Raw genomic sequence first — 18215 nt, forward strand, 5'->3', positions numbered from 1 at the left:
ACAGATTGTTCTCTCTGCATCCTCCCTCACCCTCTGCTCCTTCAGGCTCTACTTTCTCTCTTTACTGACCTCCCCCCTTCTCCCTTACCTCCTGCTGTCGTGCTCCTTCCTTTCCAGTTTTTTGTAGAAAGTTAAATGATCTGGCCTAGAGATATAATTTGCCTATCTTTCCTTGAACTTTATTTTTTAACCTGTAGTTGTACATATGGCAGAAGGTACTTGGCAAACTCAGTGATTCTTTTGGAAATACATTTGGTCATATAAAAAGATAAGCTAAATATGTGGTTTATTAAATTCAGATTAAGGTTTACAAGCTAGGTTTGTAGTCAGTTTGTGACTCCTAACTTAATTTTAGCATCTCTATAATTCCTAACCTTTGTCCAGGAAAGAAACCTAATTGTTTATTTTTGTAATGCTTTCCGTTTCTTTGAACAGAATATCAGTATGTCCGTGGAAGGAGATTATACTTACTTGCGAATCAACTTTTATTGCCCAGGCAGTGCTCTGGGCAGGAATGAGGGCAACATCTTTCCTAACCCAGAGGCCACTTTTGTCAAGGAAATGTGAGTCCTCAGGAAAACAACCATCCCCAGATCCCTGCTGGCTGGGTGGTACTCTCAGAAACATTTCCTCTCTGTGCTGTACCCTCCCCATCTAGTGAATGGCAGAGGCTCCCTCGGTGACACTTGTTTAGGATCACCTCACAAGCTTTGTACTGTTTCGAGGATGGAACCTAATTTGGAATCCTCATGAAAATACTTTATACTTACTACAGTTATTTTGCAATAGAATTTCAAGGAAATGTGTGCCACATTGGAGTCTATTCCTTCTTGATATAGAAAGAGAGAATTTGGGGAGGTTATGCCAGTTTTGAAAAATAAGTGTGACTGCCCCTTCCAGTGGATTAGCCATTTATAACATTCTCTGTTTAAGAGAAGAAAGGGAGATTTTTTTGGCTTTGTTGGCATTGTCTCACCACTCAGTGGTACCATTTTTTCCTAAAAGATATTAAGCCAGTTATAGCAATGAGTGCAGGTTACCTGGCCTGATAAAGAAACTTATATAAATGCTTCCCCTTTTCTACAGTACATACCGAGCTTCAAATATGAAGGCACCTGGAGAGCAGACAGTACCAGCCTTGAACCTTCAGAATGCTTTCCGAATTATAAAAGAAGTACAGAAGCGTTATAAGACTCGAGAAGCCGAAGAGAAAGAGAAGGAGGTGAGCCTAAACACAGACAAAGCACCTTTGTGCAAAAGGACGTTTGTGGGTTTTGGGGACATGTAAAGACACATGAGGATTCACATTAATTTTCGTTCTGCTTAGGGCATTGTGAAACAAGACTCACTGGTGATCAATCTAAACCGGAGTAATCCCAAACTGAAAGATCTGTACATTCGCCCAAACATTGCCCAGAAGAGGATGCAAGGTTCACTGGAGGCCCACGTCAATGGTATGGATGATCTCTCACGTGCCTGGGCTTTGTCTTCGGGGTACATTTGTAGGAATGACAGATCAGATAATATGGAGTGACAAGGAAATGCTAGGAGGAATCTACCTACGTTGCTGTATGGCCAGAAGGAGAGCAAAGCTCTATACAGTTGTTGGCATTTCCTCTGACCCTGTTCAGATCAGCCAGAAAAGATGCAGTGCCTTTTGGCCTAGCCTAATGATGCTGCTTGGTACTTAGCTGCTTCCTTCTTTTCCGCCAGGTTTCCGTTTCACATCTGTTCGAGGAGACAAAGTGGATATTCTATACAATAACATCAAGCATGCTTTGTTCCAGCCTTGTGATGGAGAAATGATTATCGTCTTGCACTTTCACCTCAAGGTCTGCCTTTCTACTTACTAGCTGTGAGGTCTTGGGCAAGGTCTTTCTGTCACCCTCTTTCCTTTAAAATAGTGATGGAAAATGTCATCTGTCACATAAGGTCATTAAGAAGATTGAATAAAATAATGTTTAAGTCCACGTTGCCTGGTATCTAGAAGGTGCTAAGCACGTTTGTTCCTTTGGTATGATGTATAATGACCATCCAAACTAAAAGGTCTTCTCCAAATTCCTGTTTCTGATAGAAAATTTTTGCTTTAGACACATTTTATTACCAACATCATCTCCGAAGTCCATTCTAATAAATAGGAATACTTTTAATATTTATACTCTTTCACATTCCCAAATGTCGTGATTTATGATGACACCAGGGATGCTTTAACTGATTTTACATAAATGCTGTGGTTTCCAGCATAGGTATTTTTATATTTTCATGTTTTGTTTGTTGTATCTTGCCTCTTTGTTGCATAGCCTAAATCTTCTGACTTCTTTCTTGTTCTTTCTGCTTTCTGCCCTCAGAATGCCATCATGTTTGGGAAGAAGCGGCATACAGATGTGCAGTTCTACACAGAAGTGGGAGAGATCACCACAGACTTGGGGAAACATCAGCATATGCATGACCGAGATGACCTCTACGCTGAGCAGGTCTGTGAAATTGAGTATTTTATTTACAGGATAGTGAGGTAGGAAGCAGTCCAAATCTGAGCTCAGTAATTGTTGTTTTATAAACAACCCTTGAACCTGTGTGCAGAACAACTCAAGTGTCTGCTGGGCTGGTGCAGTGCAGTGGCTTATGGATCGATCAGACTTAGGTTCAGACTCAGCTCTGCAGTTACTGGCATGCTGACCTGTAATAAGGTGTACATATTAGTATCATGTTCTGAGAATTAAGGACCACAGAAACACTTCTGATTTTTTGAAGGGACGTACTATTAACAAATAAAGTGACAGCTATAGTTAATTAGTATTTTTTTCTTCTACAGATGGAACGAGAAATGAGGCACAAACTGAAAACAGCCTTTAAAAATTTCATTGAGAAAGTAGAGGCTCTAACTAAGGAGGAACTGGAATTTGAAGTGCCTTTTAGGGACTTGGGGTAACATATCTCATCTTTTTTTGGGCCTGAAGTTTTACTTCTGTTTTAGAAGAATTGGTTATTTTTCCTTTAATAATAACTTAACATAACATACCATGTCCTTTTTCCTATGACTGATAACCTTTGATACATCCATTCCCTCTTGACAATTTTTAAGGGCTGGGATGAGTAGCTAAGACTGAGAGGTTTCCTCTGGAAATGAGTCTCCACTAAGGATGCTGGAGTTGTGTTGAAGTGGGAAAAGGAAAGAAGTTGACTGTGGCAGCGGCAGTTTCTCTTGCAATGAGCCCAGTCTCATGGAGTTTCTTTTCTTTTTCTCTTTCAGATTTAATGGAGCTCCCTACAGGAGTACCTGCCTCCTTCAGCCCACCAGTAGTGCGCTGGTAAATGCTACAGAATGGGTGAGTATTTCTTACCTCCTTTTAGTAAGAAAATAGAAAAAAGAAAGCAAGAGGGTAGGTGTTTTGAAAATTAGATCCTTCTTATTTCTTAGGTTTTTCATTTTTGATATTTACTTATCTTAGACATAAAATTTATTGAACAAATGATTCTTAAAAAGGCTTTTTAAATAGTTTCTTCACATGGTTTCCATAAATTTCTTCTTCTTGAGGGAAGATTTTAATTTTGCAGATCCTTTTACTGGGGTTCCTTAGTGTGTTACACTGCTTTTAGTCTTTCAAAAAAAAGCAAAACAGTTCAGTTATCCTTTGCACAGTGATTTAGATTCTGAAAGTATTTGAAAATGCTAGTGCTTTAGGGTAAGTATTTATGTGATAATGATGTAGTTCCTGCCTGACAGCCACCGTTTGTGGTGACTTTGGATGAAGTGGAGCTGATTCACTTTGAGCGGGTCCAGTTTCACCTGAAGAACTTTGATATGGTAATCGTCTACAAGGACTACAGCAAGAAAGTGACAATGATCAACGCCATTCCTGTGGCCTCTCTTGACCCCATCAAGGAATGGTTGAAGTAAGTAAATCTGCCAGCAATCTCCCATTTACCCCATGAACCCAAATTATAGAATATAAGTGTGGTGTATTGTACATAAAAATCTACTGATGTACTTAAGGTGAGACTGCCTTTGGGTTGAGTTATAGGCCAGGACTTGAAAATTTGGGATCTATTAGATGGAAAGCTACTCACTTTTTCCTGAATACCCAACAGTAGTTTATGGGTACTTAAACAGGGAAAATCATTGTCTGAGATCTTTTTTGACTACTCGATACGTGTATAAAAAGATATATATATATACACACACACGTATAATAATATTTACAAAAAGTGGGGGCATATTTCTATCTTTTCCTCTCTTTACTGAAAGATAAGATAGAATTTTTTTTTATATTTATTTATTTAGTGTGTGTGTGTGTGGAAAATCAGCCCTGAGCTAACATCCAGGCCAGTCCTCCTCTTTTTGCTGGGGAAGACTGGCCCTGAGCTAACATCCGTGCCCATCTTCCTCCACTTTATATGGGACGCCGCTACAGCATGGCCTGACAAGCGGTGTAGTCGGTGCACGCCCAGGATCCAAATCCAGGCCGCCAGCAGTGGAGTGCATGCACTTAACTGCTACGCCACGGGGCCGGCCCCTATTTGTGCCTTTGATGTTCATATACTCAGATTTCAGCCAAAAGAGTTTTTCATGGAAGTACCAGAATTCCAATAAATAGGGAGATATCACTCCCTAGGTAAAGGGTGAGGTTTAGTAGCCAGGAGTATAGTTTGCTCTGCCCCTCCCCACCATTATCAGGGAAGGGGAGGTGCTATAAACATAAATCTCCTCTTAAGAAATCGGTTGAGGGGGCAGCTCGGTGGCATAGTGGTTAAGTTCACACACTCTGCTTCAGCGGCCCGGGGCTCGCAGGTTCAGATTCTGGGCGCAGACCTACGCGCTGTTCATCAAGCCATGCTCTGGCAGCGTCCCACATACAAAATAGAAGAGGATGGGCATGGATGTTAGCTCAGGGCCAATCTTCCTCACCCCCCACCCCCCCCAAAAAAAGAAATGGGTTGAGAGCTTAGAAATAAACTGAGAAAAAGACAAATTTGTTTCCATAAGGATTTTCCTAAGAAACATGTACAGGTAGGTGATATAGGATCACAAATATTATATGTCAGTGTATGTGACATTTTAAAATTAGCTTTATTGAGGTGTAATTTACATGTAATAAAATTCACCAATTTAAGTATATGATTTGATAAGTTCTAACAAATGTATACAGTCCTGTATCTACCATCATAATCAAAATACAGAATATTTCCTTCACTCCTAAAAGTTCTCATACTCCTTAATAGTCAGTCCCCTCATCCCCATCCCTGGTCTCTGTCACTATACATTTTGCTTCTTCTAGAATTTTATATAAATGGAATCATACAGTATATAATCTTTTGTATCTTGCATCCTTCACTTAGCATAATGCTTTTGAAATTTTTCAAAGTTGTTCTGTGCATCAGTATTAAATCCATTTTTATTACTGAGGAGTATTCCAGCGTCTGGATATTCCATACTTTACCCATTTACCAGTTAATAGACATTTGGCTTGTTTCCATTTGGGGGCTATTATGAATAGCTGCTATAAACATTATATACAGGTCTTTGTATGGACATATGTTTTCATTTCTCTTGGGTAAATGACCTAAGAGTAGGATTGCTGGGTCATATGGTTAACTTTGTGTTTAACTTTATAAGAAACTACCAAATCATCTTCCAGAGTGGCTGGAAAACCTGCAATATGTGGGAGTTGTAGTTGCTCCACATCTTCACCAGCGCTTGGTGGTGTTGGTCTTTTTAATATTAGCCATTATAGTGGGTGTGTAGTGCCATCTCGTGGTTTTGGTTTGCATTTCCATGATGACTAATGATCTTGAGCACCTTTTCATATGCTTATGTGTCATTCTATACCTTTGATGAAATGTCTGCATATTTTTTGTCCATGTTGAAAATCTGTTACTGAGTTGTAGGAATTCTTTAGGCTGGGTACAAGTCCTTCTTCAAATATATTTTGAAGGTTTTACATATATTTTCTTCCAGTAGTTTCTTGGCCTTTTCATTTTCTTAAGTGTCTTTTAAACTCCAGAATTGTAAAATTTTCATGAAATCTGTTTGCTCAACTTTTTTTTTGTAATTTGTGCTTTTTATGTCTGATCTAATAAATTTTGCCTAACCCAAGGCCATAAAAATTTTTTGTTTTCTTCTAGTTTTATAGGTTTAGGTCTTATCTTTAGGTCTGTGATCCATTTTGAGTTAATTTTTTACTGTGGTGTAAGGGTCAAGTTTCATACGTTGCATATATATTGCCAGTTATTCTAGCATCAGTTGTTGAAAAGATTATCCCTTACCCATTGAATTACCTTGGCATCTTTGTCAAAAAAAAAAATCAACTGACCATGTAGGAGAGGATCTATTTCTGGACTATATTTTGTTCCATTGGTATATGTTTCCCCTTATACTGATACCATACCGTCTTGTTTATTGTAGCTATATAGTAAGTCTTGAAATCAGGTAGTGTAAGTCCTCCAATTTTGTTTCTTTTCAAAGTTAGCTATTATTGTTTGGCTAGTCTATATAAATTGTAGAATCAGCTTGTGTCTTTCAACAGACTGGTTTATTTCATCTCAGTTATCAACTTTAGTATCTGTACAGTCTATAATGGTGTTCCCTTTCATTCCTCGTATTGATAATTTATTTCCTCTTTTTGTTGGTCAGTCTGGCTAAAGATTTATCAATTTTATTGATTTCTTTTTTCATCATTGTGAAATGTCCTTCCTTATTCCTGGTAATACTCCTTGTTTTGAAATCTGTTTGGTGTGATATTACTATAGACTTCTAGCTTTATTTTAGTTAGTGTCTCCATGGCATCTTTTTTTCTGTTCTTTTACTTTTAACTTACATTACTTTATATTTAAAGTGGCTTACTTGGAGACAGCATATATTTGGGTCTTATTTTTTTTAATCCATTCTGAGACTGTCTACCTTTTAATTGGATTGCTGAAAACACCATTTACATTTAATGTAATTATCGATATAGTTGGGTCTAAATCTACCATTTTGCTGTTTGTTTTCCCATCTGTTCTTTGTTGCTTTTCTCCTCTTTTTATGCCTTCTTTTGGATTAATTTTATGATTCTATATTATTAGTTATACCTCTTTGTTTTTTTTTTTTAAAGATTTTATTTATTTATTTTTTTCCCCAAAGCCCCAGTAGATAGTTGTATGTCATAGTTGCACATCCTTCTAGTTGCTGTATGTGGGATGCGGCCTCAGCGTGGCTGGAGAAGTGGTGCGTCGGTGCGCACCCGGGATCCGAACCCGGGCCGCCAGCAGCGGAGCGCACGCACTTCACCGCTAAGCCACCGGGCCGGCCCTATACCTCTTTGTTTTACTTTTGTAATGATTGCTCTAAGGTTTACATAGACCTGTTACCACAGTCTGCATTCAGATAGCACACCACTACTGTTGGAAGGTTCTTATGCTTTCTTCCCTTCTTCTATCCCATCTGCTATTATTGTCACACGTTTTACTTCTAATATACTATGGATTCCACAATTTATGGTCATTATTTTAACCTGAACCAGTTATCTTTTAATTTACAAATGGAGGGGAGAAAGTCTTTTCTGTTTACTCACATATTTACCATTCCTGGTACTCTTCATTCCATTGTGTAGTTCCAGCCTTTATCTGCTCTAATTTTCCTTTGCCTCATAAACCTCTTTAGTACTTGAGGCGCAGGTTTTTTGGTGACAAATTCTCTCAGCTTTTTTCTTGAAAGTACTTCACTTTCATTTCAGAAAGATGTTTTTGCTGGATATAAAATTCTAAGTTGACAGTCTTTTCTTTGGATACTTAAAAGATGTTGCTCCGTTGTCGTCCATCTTGCTGGGTTTCTAATGAGCTATTTACTGTGATTCTTTCTTCCTCTGTACAGATTATCTTTCTTCCTCGGGTTGCTTTAAGATTTCCTATTTATCACTGGTTTCAAGCAGTTTGATTACTAGGTGCTTTAATGTGGTTTTCTTTATGATTATTCTGCTTGGTGTGCATTGAGCTTCTTAGGGTTTATAGTTTTCATCACATTTGCAAATGTTTTGGCCATTATGCTTCAGATATTTTTGCTCTTTCCTCAGTCCCTTCTTTTTTTTTTTGAAGACTAATAACAGATTTTATTTCTTCATTTCTCTCATCATCTTCGTTTCCTTCTTTCTTGAACATATAGAGCATATTTATAATAGCTTTTTTAACATCATTGTCTGCTACTTTATCCATCATCTTGTATTTTCTGGATCTATTTCTGTTGGTTGATTTTTCTCCTGCTTCTTTGTATGCCTGGTAATTTGTGATTGGTTGCCAAACGTTATGACTCCACATCTTGTGATGCTAGGTTTTGTTGTTTTAATTTTTTTAGGTTCTATTCCAGGATACAGTTAAGTTACTTGGATTCTGTTTGATCTTTCAAGACTTGTTCTCCACTGTCACTGGTGCTGGTTCAGGACAGCCTTTAGTCCAGGGCTAATTGGCTCCCCTGCTGAGGCAGTACTCTTCTGAGGACTCCACCTGATTCCCTGTGTGTTATGAGGTCTTTCCACTGAAGCTGGTGGGAACAGGAATTATTTCCAGTTCTGTGTGAGATCTGGGAATTGTCTGGCTTCCTGCTTTCCAGTGCATCTTAGCCCAGTTCTAGTTAGTTCCCTCTCACGTGTGTGCAAATCAGTCCTTCAGCCAAAGACTTGAGGGGATCCCTCTGCACGTCTCCAGAGCTTTCTCTATCACTCCATCCTTCAGTGCTCTGCCGCACAAATTCTAGTTATCTCAGCCTCCCAAATCCTACTCTCTCTCTCAACTCCACAGAGTACCAGGTTCTGGTTGGGTTCTCTCTCCCTGCGTAGCAGCCTGGGAACTGCCTCTAGGCAGCAAACTGGAGCAGAGTTATAAAACAAAAGCTTGTTAATTTCCTTCTCTCAGGGATTGTAGTCTTGAACTTTTTATCCAGTGTTTGAAAACTGTTGTTTCATATTTTAGTTGGTTTTCTAGTTGTTTAAGGTGGAAAAGTAAATCTGGTCCTTGTTACTCCATCATGGCTAGAAGCAGAAGGTTCAGTGTACTGCTTCTACTGGATTCATGCCAGTGGTTCTCTGGCAGGTTTTATGCTGAAGGTTTCTTGTTGTGATGCTTTGTGTTGTTATTTCTTTGGTTTTCTCTTCTCTTCTTTCTCACCCACTTTAATTGATTCAGCTCTCAACAGAAGTGGATAAGACAAAGTCATTTGAGCATCTTCTTAATACAGGGCACTCGTACTAAAAACAAATTCATCCCTACTTTCAAAGAGAAAGGAAGGGAGGCCACATCTACAACACAGCCTCTCGTCACTGCTGCTACTTATTTTTACTTGTTCTTGAAGAAGGGCAGAGGCTTCCACTGTTAATAAATATTGTTTCATTCCTCTCTCTTCCTGTCACCTTCAAATAGATCTTGCATCAAATAAACAAGACATAAGAAAGCAATGGAAGGTTGAGGAAGGGAAGCTAGGGCCAATGAAGCTTGTCATTATGTCTTAATTGCACGAATACGAATGATCAGAGCTGAAACATAAGAATCACAGAAGTGGTTATGAGTTGAGACCTATGTGCAAATAAGAGTGGAGTCCGAGAGGGGAAAGCATGGATGAGTAAGAGGGAACTCTAAGTGAGGAACAGGGAAATTGGTGCTTAAGGAAGAGAATAGAAAAGAGAGAGAGGGTGAGCTCAGATTTACTTGGTTGAGAGACAAAGCTGGCTTCAGCTGGAATGTTGCTCTGTCGTGAGGGCTGGTGCCCTGGGAGACGAAATTGGGCATGTTCTGGTGGCATCGTGCAGAGAAGACCTGCTCTTCAGAGATGCTAATGACCAAGATGACACAGGACATTCTCAGAAAATATAGAATATTGATTTTGACTTTGTAATGTTATTTCTCTTAGTTCCTGCGACCTGAAATACACAGAAGGAGTACAGTCCCTCAACTGGACTAAAATCATGAAGACCATTGTTGATGACCCTGAGGGCTTCTTCGAACAAGGTGGCTGGTCTTTCCTGGAGCCTGAGGGTGAGGTGCGTGAGTGTGGGGTTTCTTTTCTGGTACATAGTGTTGCCCATTATCATTTGTGCAGTTGGGAGAATGCCATATAAATAGTACATAAGGGACCAGATCAAATGGGAGAAGCTCTGAATACATCTTGGTATTTTTGTTTCTCCAAATTAGTTATACAGGTAAATGGTAAATGAGCTGGGCATTAGTAGCCACTGATAACATTTCTTTCAAATTATAAAAACTGTTCTTTCAGTGAATTTCTTAATATTTGGAAAAAATTCTTCAGGGAATTTTGTGAAAATTGTTTTCTAAAAAATGGTCCTCCCACCTCTGCACAATGCATTGGTTTTTTTTTTATTTATTTAATTTTTTTTTGCACAATGCATTGTTATCAAGAGTATTTGTGGTTAATTTCCTGGATAAGGAAAGATGAAGTGAATCTTTAAGAAATATGAATTAGATATTTAGGGTATCTAATAATTGCACCTTACTGATGATTTTAAATAAGTCATTTTATCTCTTGGTTACTCAGGTGTTTTTTTGTTTTGTTTTATTTTTTCATGTAAAATAGAAATGCTGGTGTGCTGCATTGAATTAATTCATTAAGTTAATAAAGTGAATGTTTAAAAAAAAACAGTAAATAGTATTATGTTCACTCTAACTCACCAGGGGAGTGATGCAGAGGAGGGGGATTCAGAGTCTGAAATCGAAGATGAGACTTTTAATCCTTCAGAGGATGACTATGAAGAAGAGGAGGAGGATAGTGATGAAGATTATTCATCAGAAGCTGAAGAATCAGGTTAGTCTTTATAGGGAAAAGTTTTCATGGCTTCCTAATCTAAAGTCAGTTCTGGAAACTACTTTCTTAGAAGGAAAGAATTCTATCATTCCCTTCCATTCCTGTCTAACGACTAATGCTTAATCAATTTTATTCCAGACTATTCCAAGGAATCATTGGGCAGTGAAGAAGAAAGTGGAAAGGATTGGGATGAACTGGAGGAAGAAGCCCGAAAAGGTAAATTTGTTCTTGTTGTTTTATTTTATGTTTTGAGGCACAAATGTCAACATTTTGAGATATTAGTAGCCTAGTAAGAATAACAAAAGTACTCTAAAACTGACATGGAGCCACAGCTACGACTTCACTGACCAAAGGAGAAAAAGAAGTCTGGGCTATGTCCATACTCTCCAGGTGCCATGACTGCTTCTCTGGCTGCTTTTTTCATCTGCTCAAGCCCCCAGTGGCCCCCTAGCCATGATAGCCACATAGTCTTGTAAGGCTCCAGAATTAGGCTATTCAGTTTTCAAATCTAAGGCCTATAATAGTCTAACTTTCTGGGCCTCTTCCAGGTTAGGAATATTTTTGTAGTGCTAGATTAATTACTCTGAAACCAAACACCAAATATAAGTTAAAGATGAAAAGAAAATATTATCGTATGCCAAGCATTGTCATAGGTACTTTGCATAGGTTACCTTATTTAATCCAAAAACAGTTGTCCATTTTATAAATAAATAAACCAAGGCTCAGAAAGGTTAAGTACTTGCCCAAGGTCACACAACTAGTAAGTGACTAAGTAAAGATTAAAACTTAGGTCTGACTCCAAAGTACATTCTCTGTACTATTTCATGCTATCCAGTAGTAGTGGGTACCTAGAGCTAACCTATAGCTAACTAGTAATGCCTCTTTCTTCTATTTAGCGGACCGTGAAAGTCGTTATGAGGAAGAAGAAGAACAGAGTCGAAGTATGAGCCGGAAGAGGAAGGCATCTGTGCACAGTTCAGGCCGTGGCTCTAACCGTGGTTCCAGACACAGCTCTGCACCTCCCAAGAAAAAGAGGAAGTAACTTCTGAACTTTGGCCCTCAGCTCCATTCTTCTTCCAGCCAACCCCTGAAAATTTTACATGACATAGAAACTGTATTTTTCCTTTTTATTTTTCTTTTGAAGTTTTGCCATTTGTGTTTATGGGTTTAGGGGGCCATTTGTGTGGACCAATCTACTCGGGGAATTCCAGGCCCACCAGGACACGTGCCAATGGCCCCATCCAGATGGCAAGGGAGGAGGTGTTCTTGAAGAAGGGCAGAGGCTTCCGCTGTTAATAAATATTGTTTCATTCCTCTCTCTTCCTGTCACCTTCTGCCAGGACATCAATGGCTTCTGACATCTTATTCTTTGATGTCTCAAAGCTATATTTCCAAGACATTGGTACAAGGTGACCCTTAACTATCTGTACCATGGTTCTTGACCAGCAGATTCGATCCTGCATACTGCCATGACCTTCTTCACATCTCTAAGTTCCATCTTTGCAGTACTCAAGAAAAGGTTCTTGGAATTTGCTAATGGTTGTGATAAACCATACAACTTGAGCTAGTGAGGCAGATTGGGCTGGTACCTCCGTCTGAGTTTTCCTGCTTTCTTGCGTCATGCAGATTCTGAGATATTTCTGCTGCCTTTGAAGACATAAGAAGCAGTGACACTCCCTGGTTTGGTTTCATCTTCCTTACAAATTCACACATGGTACAATGGTAGAAGCAAAATTACCACTGTTTCTTTTTTGATATATCTGAGGAAGAATGGTTATGCCTCACATACTGCTTCTAGTGGAGTCTAGAAGGAGGCTTAAAGGAGTCAACATTTAGATCTGGAAGGGGCAAGTCATGCCTTGGGCCTAGAATACCCTGATGAGAAAAGAGAAGAGGAAGGGAGGCCACATCTACAACACAGCCTCTCGTCACTGCTGCTCCTTATTTTTACTTGTCTTGCATTGTTCTGTATTTATCACAGTTTCTGTTGAACAGCTTTTTAAGTATTCGGGGAGTTTATCTTGCCATCCTCCCCCTCCTGGTTCTCTGCACCCACCTGTCCCACTGCAGTTCCTTCTGTGTTCTGTGACTTTAAGAGAAGGGGGGGGGAGGGGTCTCGGATTTTATTTGTTTGTTTGTTTTTTTCTCCTTAGCAGTAGGACTTGATATTTTCAATTTTGGAAGAACTAAAAGATAAATAAACTGTGGTTTTTTTTGTTGTTGTTTCGTTTTTGTAAATTCACCTTTTGTGACAGTTCTTTTGCAGTTCCTGAAAGCAAGCCTGCTTCTTGCCTGGTAATGTGCTAAGGCATTAGAATAATGCCTTTACCCAGCTAGTCTCACAAAAATGAACTGATCATTCTAAACTTACATCATTAGGTTGAGAGATACTAGACATCACAGTAAACCAAATTCATGGTATAGCAAGTTACTTTATAAGAGACTTTTTACTATGGTTCCCTCAGAGTTTAGAATGGAACAGCACTTGTTCCATCACGAAAAAAATCTTCAGTCATCTCCTTGTAAATAGCATGGAGGGCAGCAGCCGCTTGAAGGGACACCTTCAGCCTTCCTATTGGGGTAGCCTGATCTTCAGGGCTAACAACTGTTGGGAAAGGAAAAAGAAACATGTCAGGTAGCAGCATCATTCAATTAAACACTTAAATACCTGGTCTTCTTTGCCATGTTAGGTGCTGGGGATACTAAAATGAAGTTACTACCTCATTTCCTAGGGGGACTCAGTCCAGTGGAAGAGAGAGGAAAACAGTCCTTACAGTGCAGTGTGGTAGATGCCGTGATGAAAATTCAAGGTGCTTTGGGAACACAGAACAGGCACCTAACCCGGAATGGAGGAATTGGAAAAGGCTTGCTGGAGGAAATTCCTGAGCTAAGTCTTAAAAAAAACAAAAGATGTTCAAAGCATGTGCCAAAACAAGAACATGACAAGTTTGGAAAACTGCAGGGAGTGGCAGAAATGAAGCTATACACGTACACAGGGGCCAGATCATAAGGGCCTTGTTTGTCTCTAAGGAATTTGGTTTTAACTGAAGGTATTAGAAATAACGGATTTTATTTGGGTTCTAGAAAAATGACTCTAGTATTTGGAGCATATATTCAAAGGGGGCACAAGTAGATTGGGGGTTAGTTATGAGGCTGTTGCAGTAATTCAGGAGAGAAATGAAGGGATCTGAAGTAAAAGGGTGGAGAGGTGGGGACAGATGCAGAACATTTAAGAGGTAAAACATGGAATTGTAGTGCTCGAATGTTGGGAGTGAGGAGAAGGTTGGAATCAAGGATGACCATTCTAATTGTGGATGACGAACTAGATGATGCGTAGGAGGATACAGTACAAAGTTGTAGTCGGGGGGAGTTTGCAGTGCTAAGGGAACATAGAAGTAGTGACTATTAGTCTGCTGTAAGTCTAGCTTATATTAAAAGTCTGGTCTAGAAACCTAGATTTGAGATCATTTCTAGGTTATAATTAGAACTCAGAGTGGATGCAAACACCCAGGAAAAGGGTATACGGAGGGAAAAAAGGCCAAGAATTGAAATGAGGGAATCCAACATTCAAAGGACTAGACCCGAGAAGAACCCGCAAAGGAAACAAGGATCCCCAGAGAGTGATACGGAAAGTCAAAATGGCCTAAAAACCAAGGGAGAACAGTTTTAAAAGGAGACTGAGCGATGACATTAGAGGTGTAGAAAGGTCAAGTAGGACGAGTAAGAAAACCAACTGGGGGGCCGGCCCGGTGGCACAAGCGGTTTAAGTGCTCGAGCTCCGCTGCGGCAGCCGGGGGTTCGCAGGTTCGGATTCCGGGCGCACACCGAGGCACCGCTTGGCAAATCGTGCTATGGTGGCGTCCCATATAAAGTGGAGGAAGATGGGCACGGATGTTAGCCCAGGGCCAGTCTTCCTCAGCAAAAAAAGAGGAGGATTGGCAGATGTTAGAACAGGGCTGATCTCACCAAAAAAAAAGAAAAGAAAACCAATTGGATTTGACAATTAAGAAAATTGGTAAGAACAGTCAGAAACGTGCTTGGATGGGAACTTGATCGTAATTGAAGAGTATAAGAGGTGCGGAAATAGAGAGTATTGTGGACCGTTGAAACACTCAGCAATGTTTCAAGGAGCTGAGTTTTTTTTTTTTTTTTTTAAAGATTTTATTTATTCAGCTTTTTCGCCCCAAAGCCCCAGTAGATAGTTGTATGTCATAGGTTCACATCCTTCTAGTTGCTGTACGCAGGACTCGGCCTCGCGTTGGACGGAGAAGTGGTGCCTCCGGGCGCTCCCAGGATCCGAACCCAGGCCGCCAGCATCAGAGCGCGCGCACTTAACCGCTAAGCCACAGAGCCGGCCCATAAGGAGCTGAGTTTTGAAATGACAAGATAGAAGGCAGCTGCAGGACTAGAGAGCAGAGTTTCATTTTAAAATCAGAGAGATCGGGGCTGCCCCGGTGGCACAAGCGGTTGGGTGCGTGCTCCGCTGCAGCGGCCCAGGGTTCGCCGGTTCGGATCCCAGGCACACACCAACGCACCGCTTGGCAAGCCATGCCATGGTGGTGTCCCATATAAAGTGGAGGAAGATGGGCATGGATGTTAGCCCACGGCCAGTCTTCCTCAGCAAAAAGAGAGGAGGATTGGCAGATGTTAGCACAGGGCTGATCTTCCTCACAAAAAAAAAAAAAAAATCAGAGAGATCAACAGGGAGGGAGATCATAATAAGGAAATAACTACAAATTTTTCTGTTGATGATTAAAATATCAAAAATCAAGAAACATTCATTGGCTTAAGGGATTTTGAGGTCATTAGAATAAGGCTTAAAGGGATTTTCCTTACGCACAAAGGGCACTGGAGGTCGGGAAGAGCGGCATGTTTAGGGAATGCAGACAGGAGTAGAAATTGGGAGTGAGAGTTGGAAAATAGCTAACAGATGGCACTTGCTTTGCGCCAAGCACAGTCCTAAGCACTTGACTTAATCTTCCCCTAATCCTTCACCTAAGCACTCCCTTAGCACCAGGACAATGCTATGGCATAGGAACTGCTATTCACATTTTATAGTTGAGGAAAAAGGCCCAGAAAGGTTAAATAACTTGCCCACTGCCACAGTTGGAAAGGTACTAGAGGAATATAATGAAGAATCTTTTTTTGTGTGTGTGTGAGGAAGATCAGCCCTGAGCTAACATCTATTGCCAATCCTCCTCCTTTTTTTCTTTTCCCCCCAAAGCCCCAGTAGATAGTTGTATGTCATAGTTGCACATCCTTCTAGTTGCTGTATGTGGGATGCCGCCTCACCATGGCCAGAGAAGCGGTGCGTCGGTGCGCGCCTGGGATCCGAACCCAGGCCACCAGTAGCGGAGTGCGTGCACTGAACCGCTAAGCCACGGGGCCGGCCCCAGAAGAATCTTGTCTACCAGCTAAAGTTTAAACTTTGTAACGCTTGGCCTGAAGAGTCTATTCCTCAAAATTTTTTTATAATGATCAGTAAAAACAATTATACATCATGACACAATAAACATGTACATAAGACAAGTTCCACAAAATATTTATGTGCAATGTACTCTGATATTTTCTACAGTTTTGGTTTGTTTGGTTTCTTCAAATTCTGGTTGTGACTTTAATTGAATTTCACCATCTAATAATGGGTCATGACTGGAAGTTTGAAAACCATTGGTCTAATGGATTAATCTTAAGTGCCTACTACGGCCGGCAGATAGTGTACATGTGTGCAGCCCCGGGTGTGTAAGGTAATAGGGAGCAGTGAGGACTGGACAGAGCAGCCCTACCTAAAGCCATTCAAATGCAAATATTTTTAAAACATGCTGGTCTATAGCAAACAGTCTGTAAACAGATTTAAGAAGAATGTGGTGATCAAGTTTATTGTATAGCAACACTTACTGTGGTACATAGAAATGAGGTGGAAGAAACCAGTGGCAGGGAGACCAGTTTAGAAAACAATTACAGTTGTGGGGATGTAGTCAAGACACTTCTAAATGGATAAGACTTGGTAACCAATGGATGTGAGGGAAGAGGAGAGCTGCTGTCTATTTAAGAGACTGGGTGCATGATAATGCATTAAAAGAGGAGGGGAATTAGCTACCTTTATAAACCTTGCATGCTTAAGAGAGGTCAGAAATTCTGATGTTTAAATTTGATTGAAATTAAAAGAACTTGTCTTCTTAAAAATTCCCTATCTCAAACATTGGAGATTCATAGTAGATTCTAGTTGTCATGAAGTATGTGGGCTAAAATATACAACTGATTACTGTCATGCTTGATCTAGAAATAAGTATAGCTGCAGGGATTTCAGTCCAGTTTATGTCTCATCAGGTCTGCAGTGGTAATTATGTACTGAACGTAAAACAGGAAAAGCATTCAGTATTAGGACGATTTCCTTAGAAATAAGCGGAACAGAGAAGCACAAAAATTGATTACTCACTGTCTAGCTCTTGCTCTAGAATGTCTCTTCCTGATTCCATGATCTGCCACAGCTCCAGATATGCGTATCCTACTTCTTGACATTCTTTCTTCTCATCGATAGGATCACTTACCACGGTAAACTTTAAACTAAAGGAAACAAAAACTCCATTTAACTCAGCACTGCTGATACCCTTAGGCTTTAAAAATAAAATAAAGAGGGGCCGGCCCCATGGCTTAGCGGTTAAGTGCGCGCTCCGCTACTGGCGGCCCGGGTTCGGATCCCGGGTGTGCACCAACGCACCGCTTCTTTGGCCATGCTGGGGCCGCGCGTCCCACATACAGCAACTAGAAGGATGTGCAACTGTGACATACAACTATCTGCTGGGGCTTTGGTGGGGGGAAGGAGGAGGATTGGCAATAGATGTTAGATCATAGCCGGTCTTCCTCAGCAGAAAGAGGAGGATTGGCAGATGTTAGCTCAGGGCTGATCTTCCTCACACACACACAAAAAAAGCTAGAACAATCTGAACAACCAAAAAAAATAAATAAATAATAAAGATAAAAGTAATCATAAATTATACAATGTCTTCTCTGAATCACTTTTCCCTCACCTCCATTTACAAGACTACAACAGCAAAAGAGCGAGGAATCAGAATAAAGTAACAACAGGCCTTGACAAGAGGCAACTAAGACTCGAGATAACATAGCTGGTCAAGTAGTCTCAACACTGTTGAGATATAATTCCTTGTAAGATGGTTTACAATTTTGACGAGAGATTTGATATGGACACAAAACCAAGCTGTTGCATTAAAACTAAGATTACAGGAGAAGTTAGAATAAAAGCTTTTAAATTTCTAAAGAAAATAAAAGTTGGGTACCAAGCCTGAGCAGAATAAAGGAAACAGAAGCAACAGAGAATTGCAAAACAAATATAAAAAGTGTATTCTTGAGAGTTGTAGTAAGTCTTGAAAGACGATGCTGTAAAAGACACAGAGGAGTGCCTCACAAGCAGTGA

General features: G+C 40.2%; 2 protein-coding genes across 2 annotated transcripts in view; one reads left to right on the plus strand and one right to left on the minus strand.

Moving 5' to 3' along the window:
- SUPT16H (SPT16 homolog, facilitates chromatin remodeling subunit) overlaps positions 1 to 13002 on the plus strand; it is a 37852-nt gene extending 24850 nt beyond the window's left edge. Inside the window, exons 15-26 of the mRNA XM_004421275.3 lie at positions 436 to 563; positions 1087 to 1222; positions 1328 to 1454; positions 1714 to 1832; positions 2349 to 2474; positions 2813 to 2925; positions 3251 to 3326; positions 3725 to 3894; positions 9875 to 10004; positions 10654 to 10783; positions 10922 to 10999; positions 11680 to 13002. Coding sequence (XP_004421332.1) covers positions 436 to 563; positions 1087 to 1222; positions 1328 to 1454; positions 1714 to 1832; positions 2349 to 2474; positions 2813 to 2925; positions 3251 to 3326; positions 3725 to 3894; positions 9875 to 10004; positions 10654 to 10783; positions 10922 to 10999; positions 11680 to 11825 — 1479 coding nt within the window. The 3' untranslated portion in view covers positions 11826 to 13002. The remainder of the gene's footprint in view (positions 1 to 435; positions 564 to 1086; positions 1223 to 1327; positions 1455 to 1713; positions 1833 to 2348; positions 2475 to 2812; positions 2926 to 3250; positions 3327 to 3724; positions 3895 to 9874; positions 10005 to 10653; positions 10784 to 10921; positions 11000 to 11679) is intronic.
- A 193-nt stretch (positions 13003 to 13195) lies between these two features.
- Positions 13196 to 18215, minus strand: part of RPGRIP1 (RPGR interacting protein 1) — a 59198-nt gene continuing 54178 nt past the window's right edge. The window contains exons 23-24 of the mRNA XM_087424124.1: positions 17220 to 17347; positions 13196 to 13388 (exon numbers count right to left, since the gene is read on the minus strand). Coding sequence (XP_087280250.1) covers positions 13252 to 13388; positions 17220 to 17347 — 265 coding nt within the window. The 3' untranslated portion in view covers positions 13196 to 13251. The remainder of the gene's footprint in view (positions 13389 to 17219; positions 17348 to 18215) is intronic.

Source organism: Ceratotherium simum, chromosome 3, assembly GCF_057802395.1.
Source record: "Ceratotherium simum simum isolate JZ-2026a chromosome 3, ASM5780239v1, whole genome shotgun sequence".
Taxonomy (NCBI): Eukaryota; Metazoa; Chordata; class Mammalia; order Perissodactyla; family Rhinocerotidae; genus Ceratotherium; species Ceratotherium simum.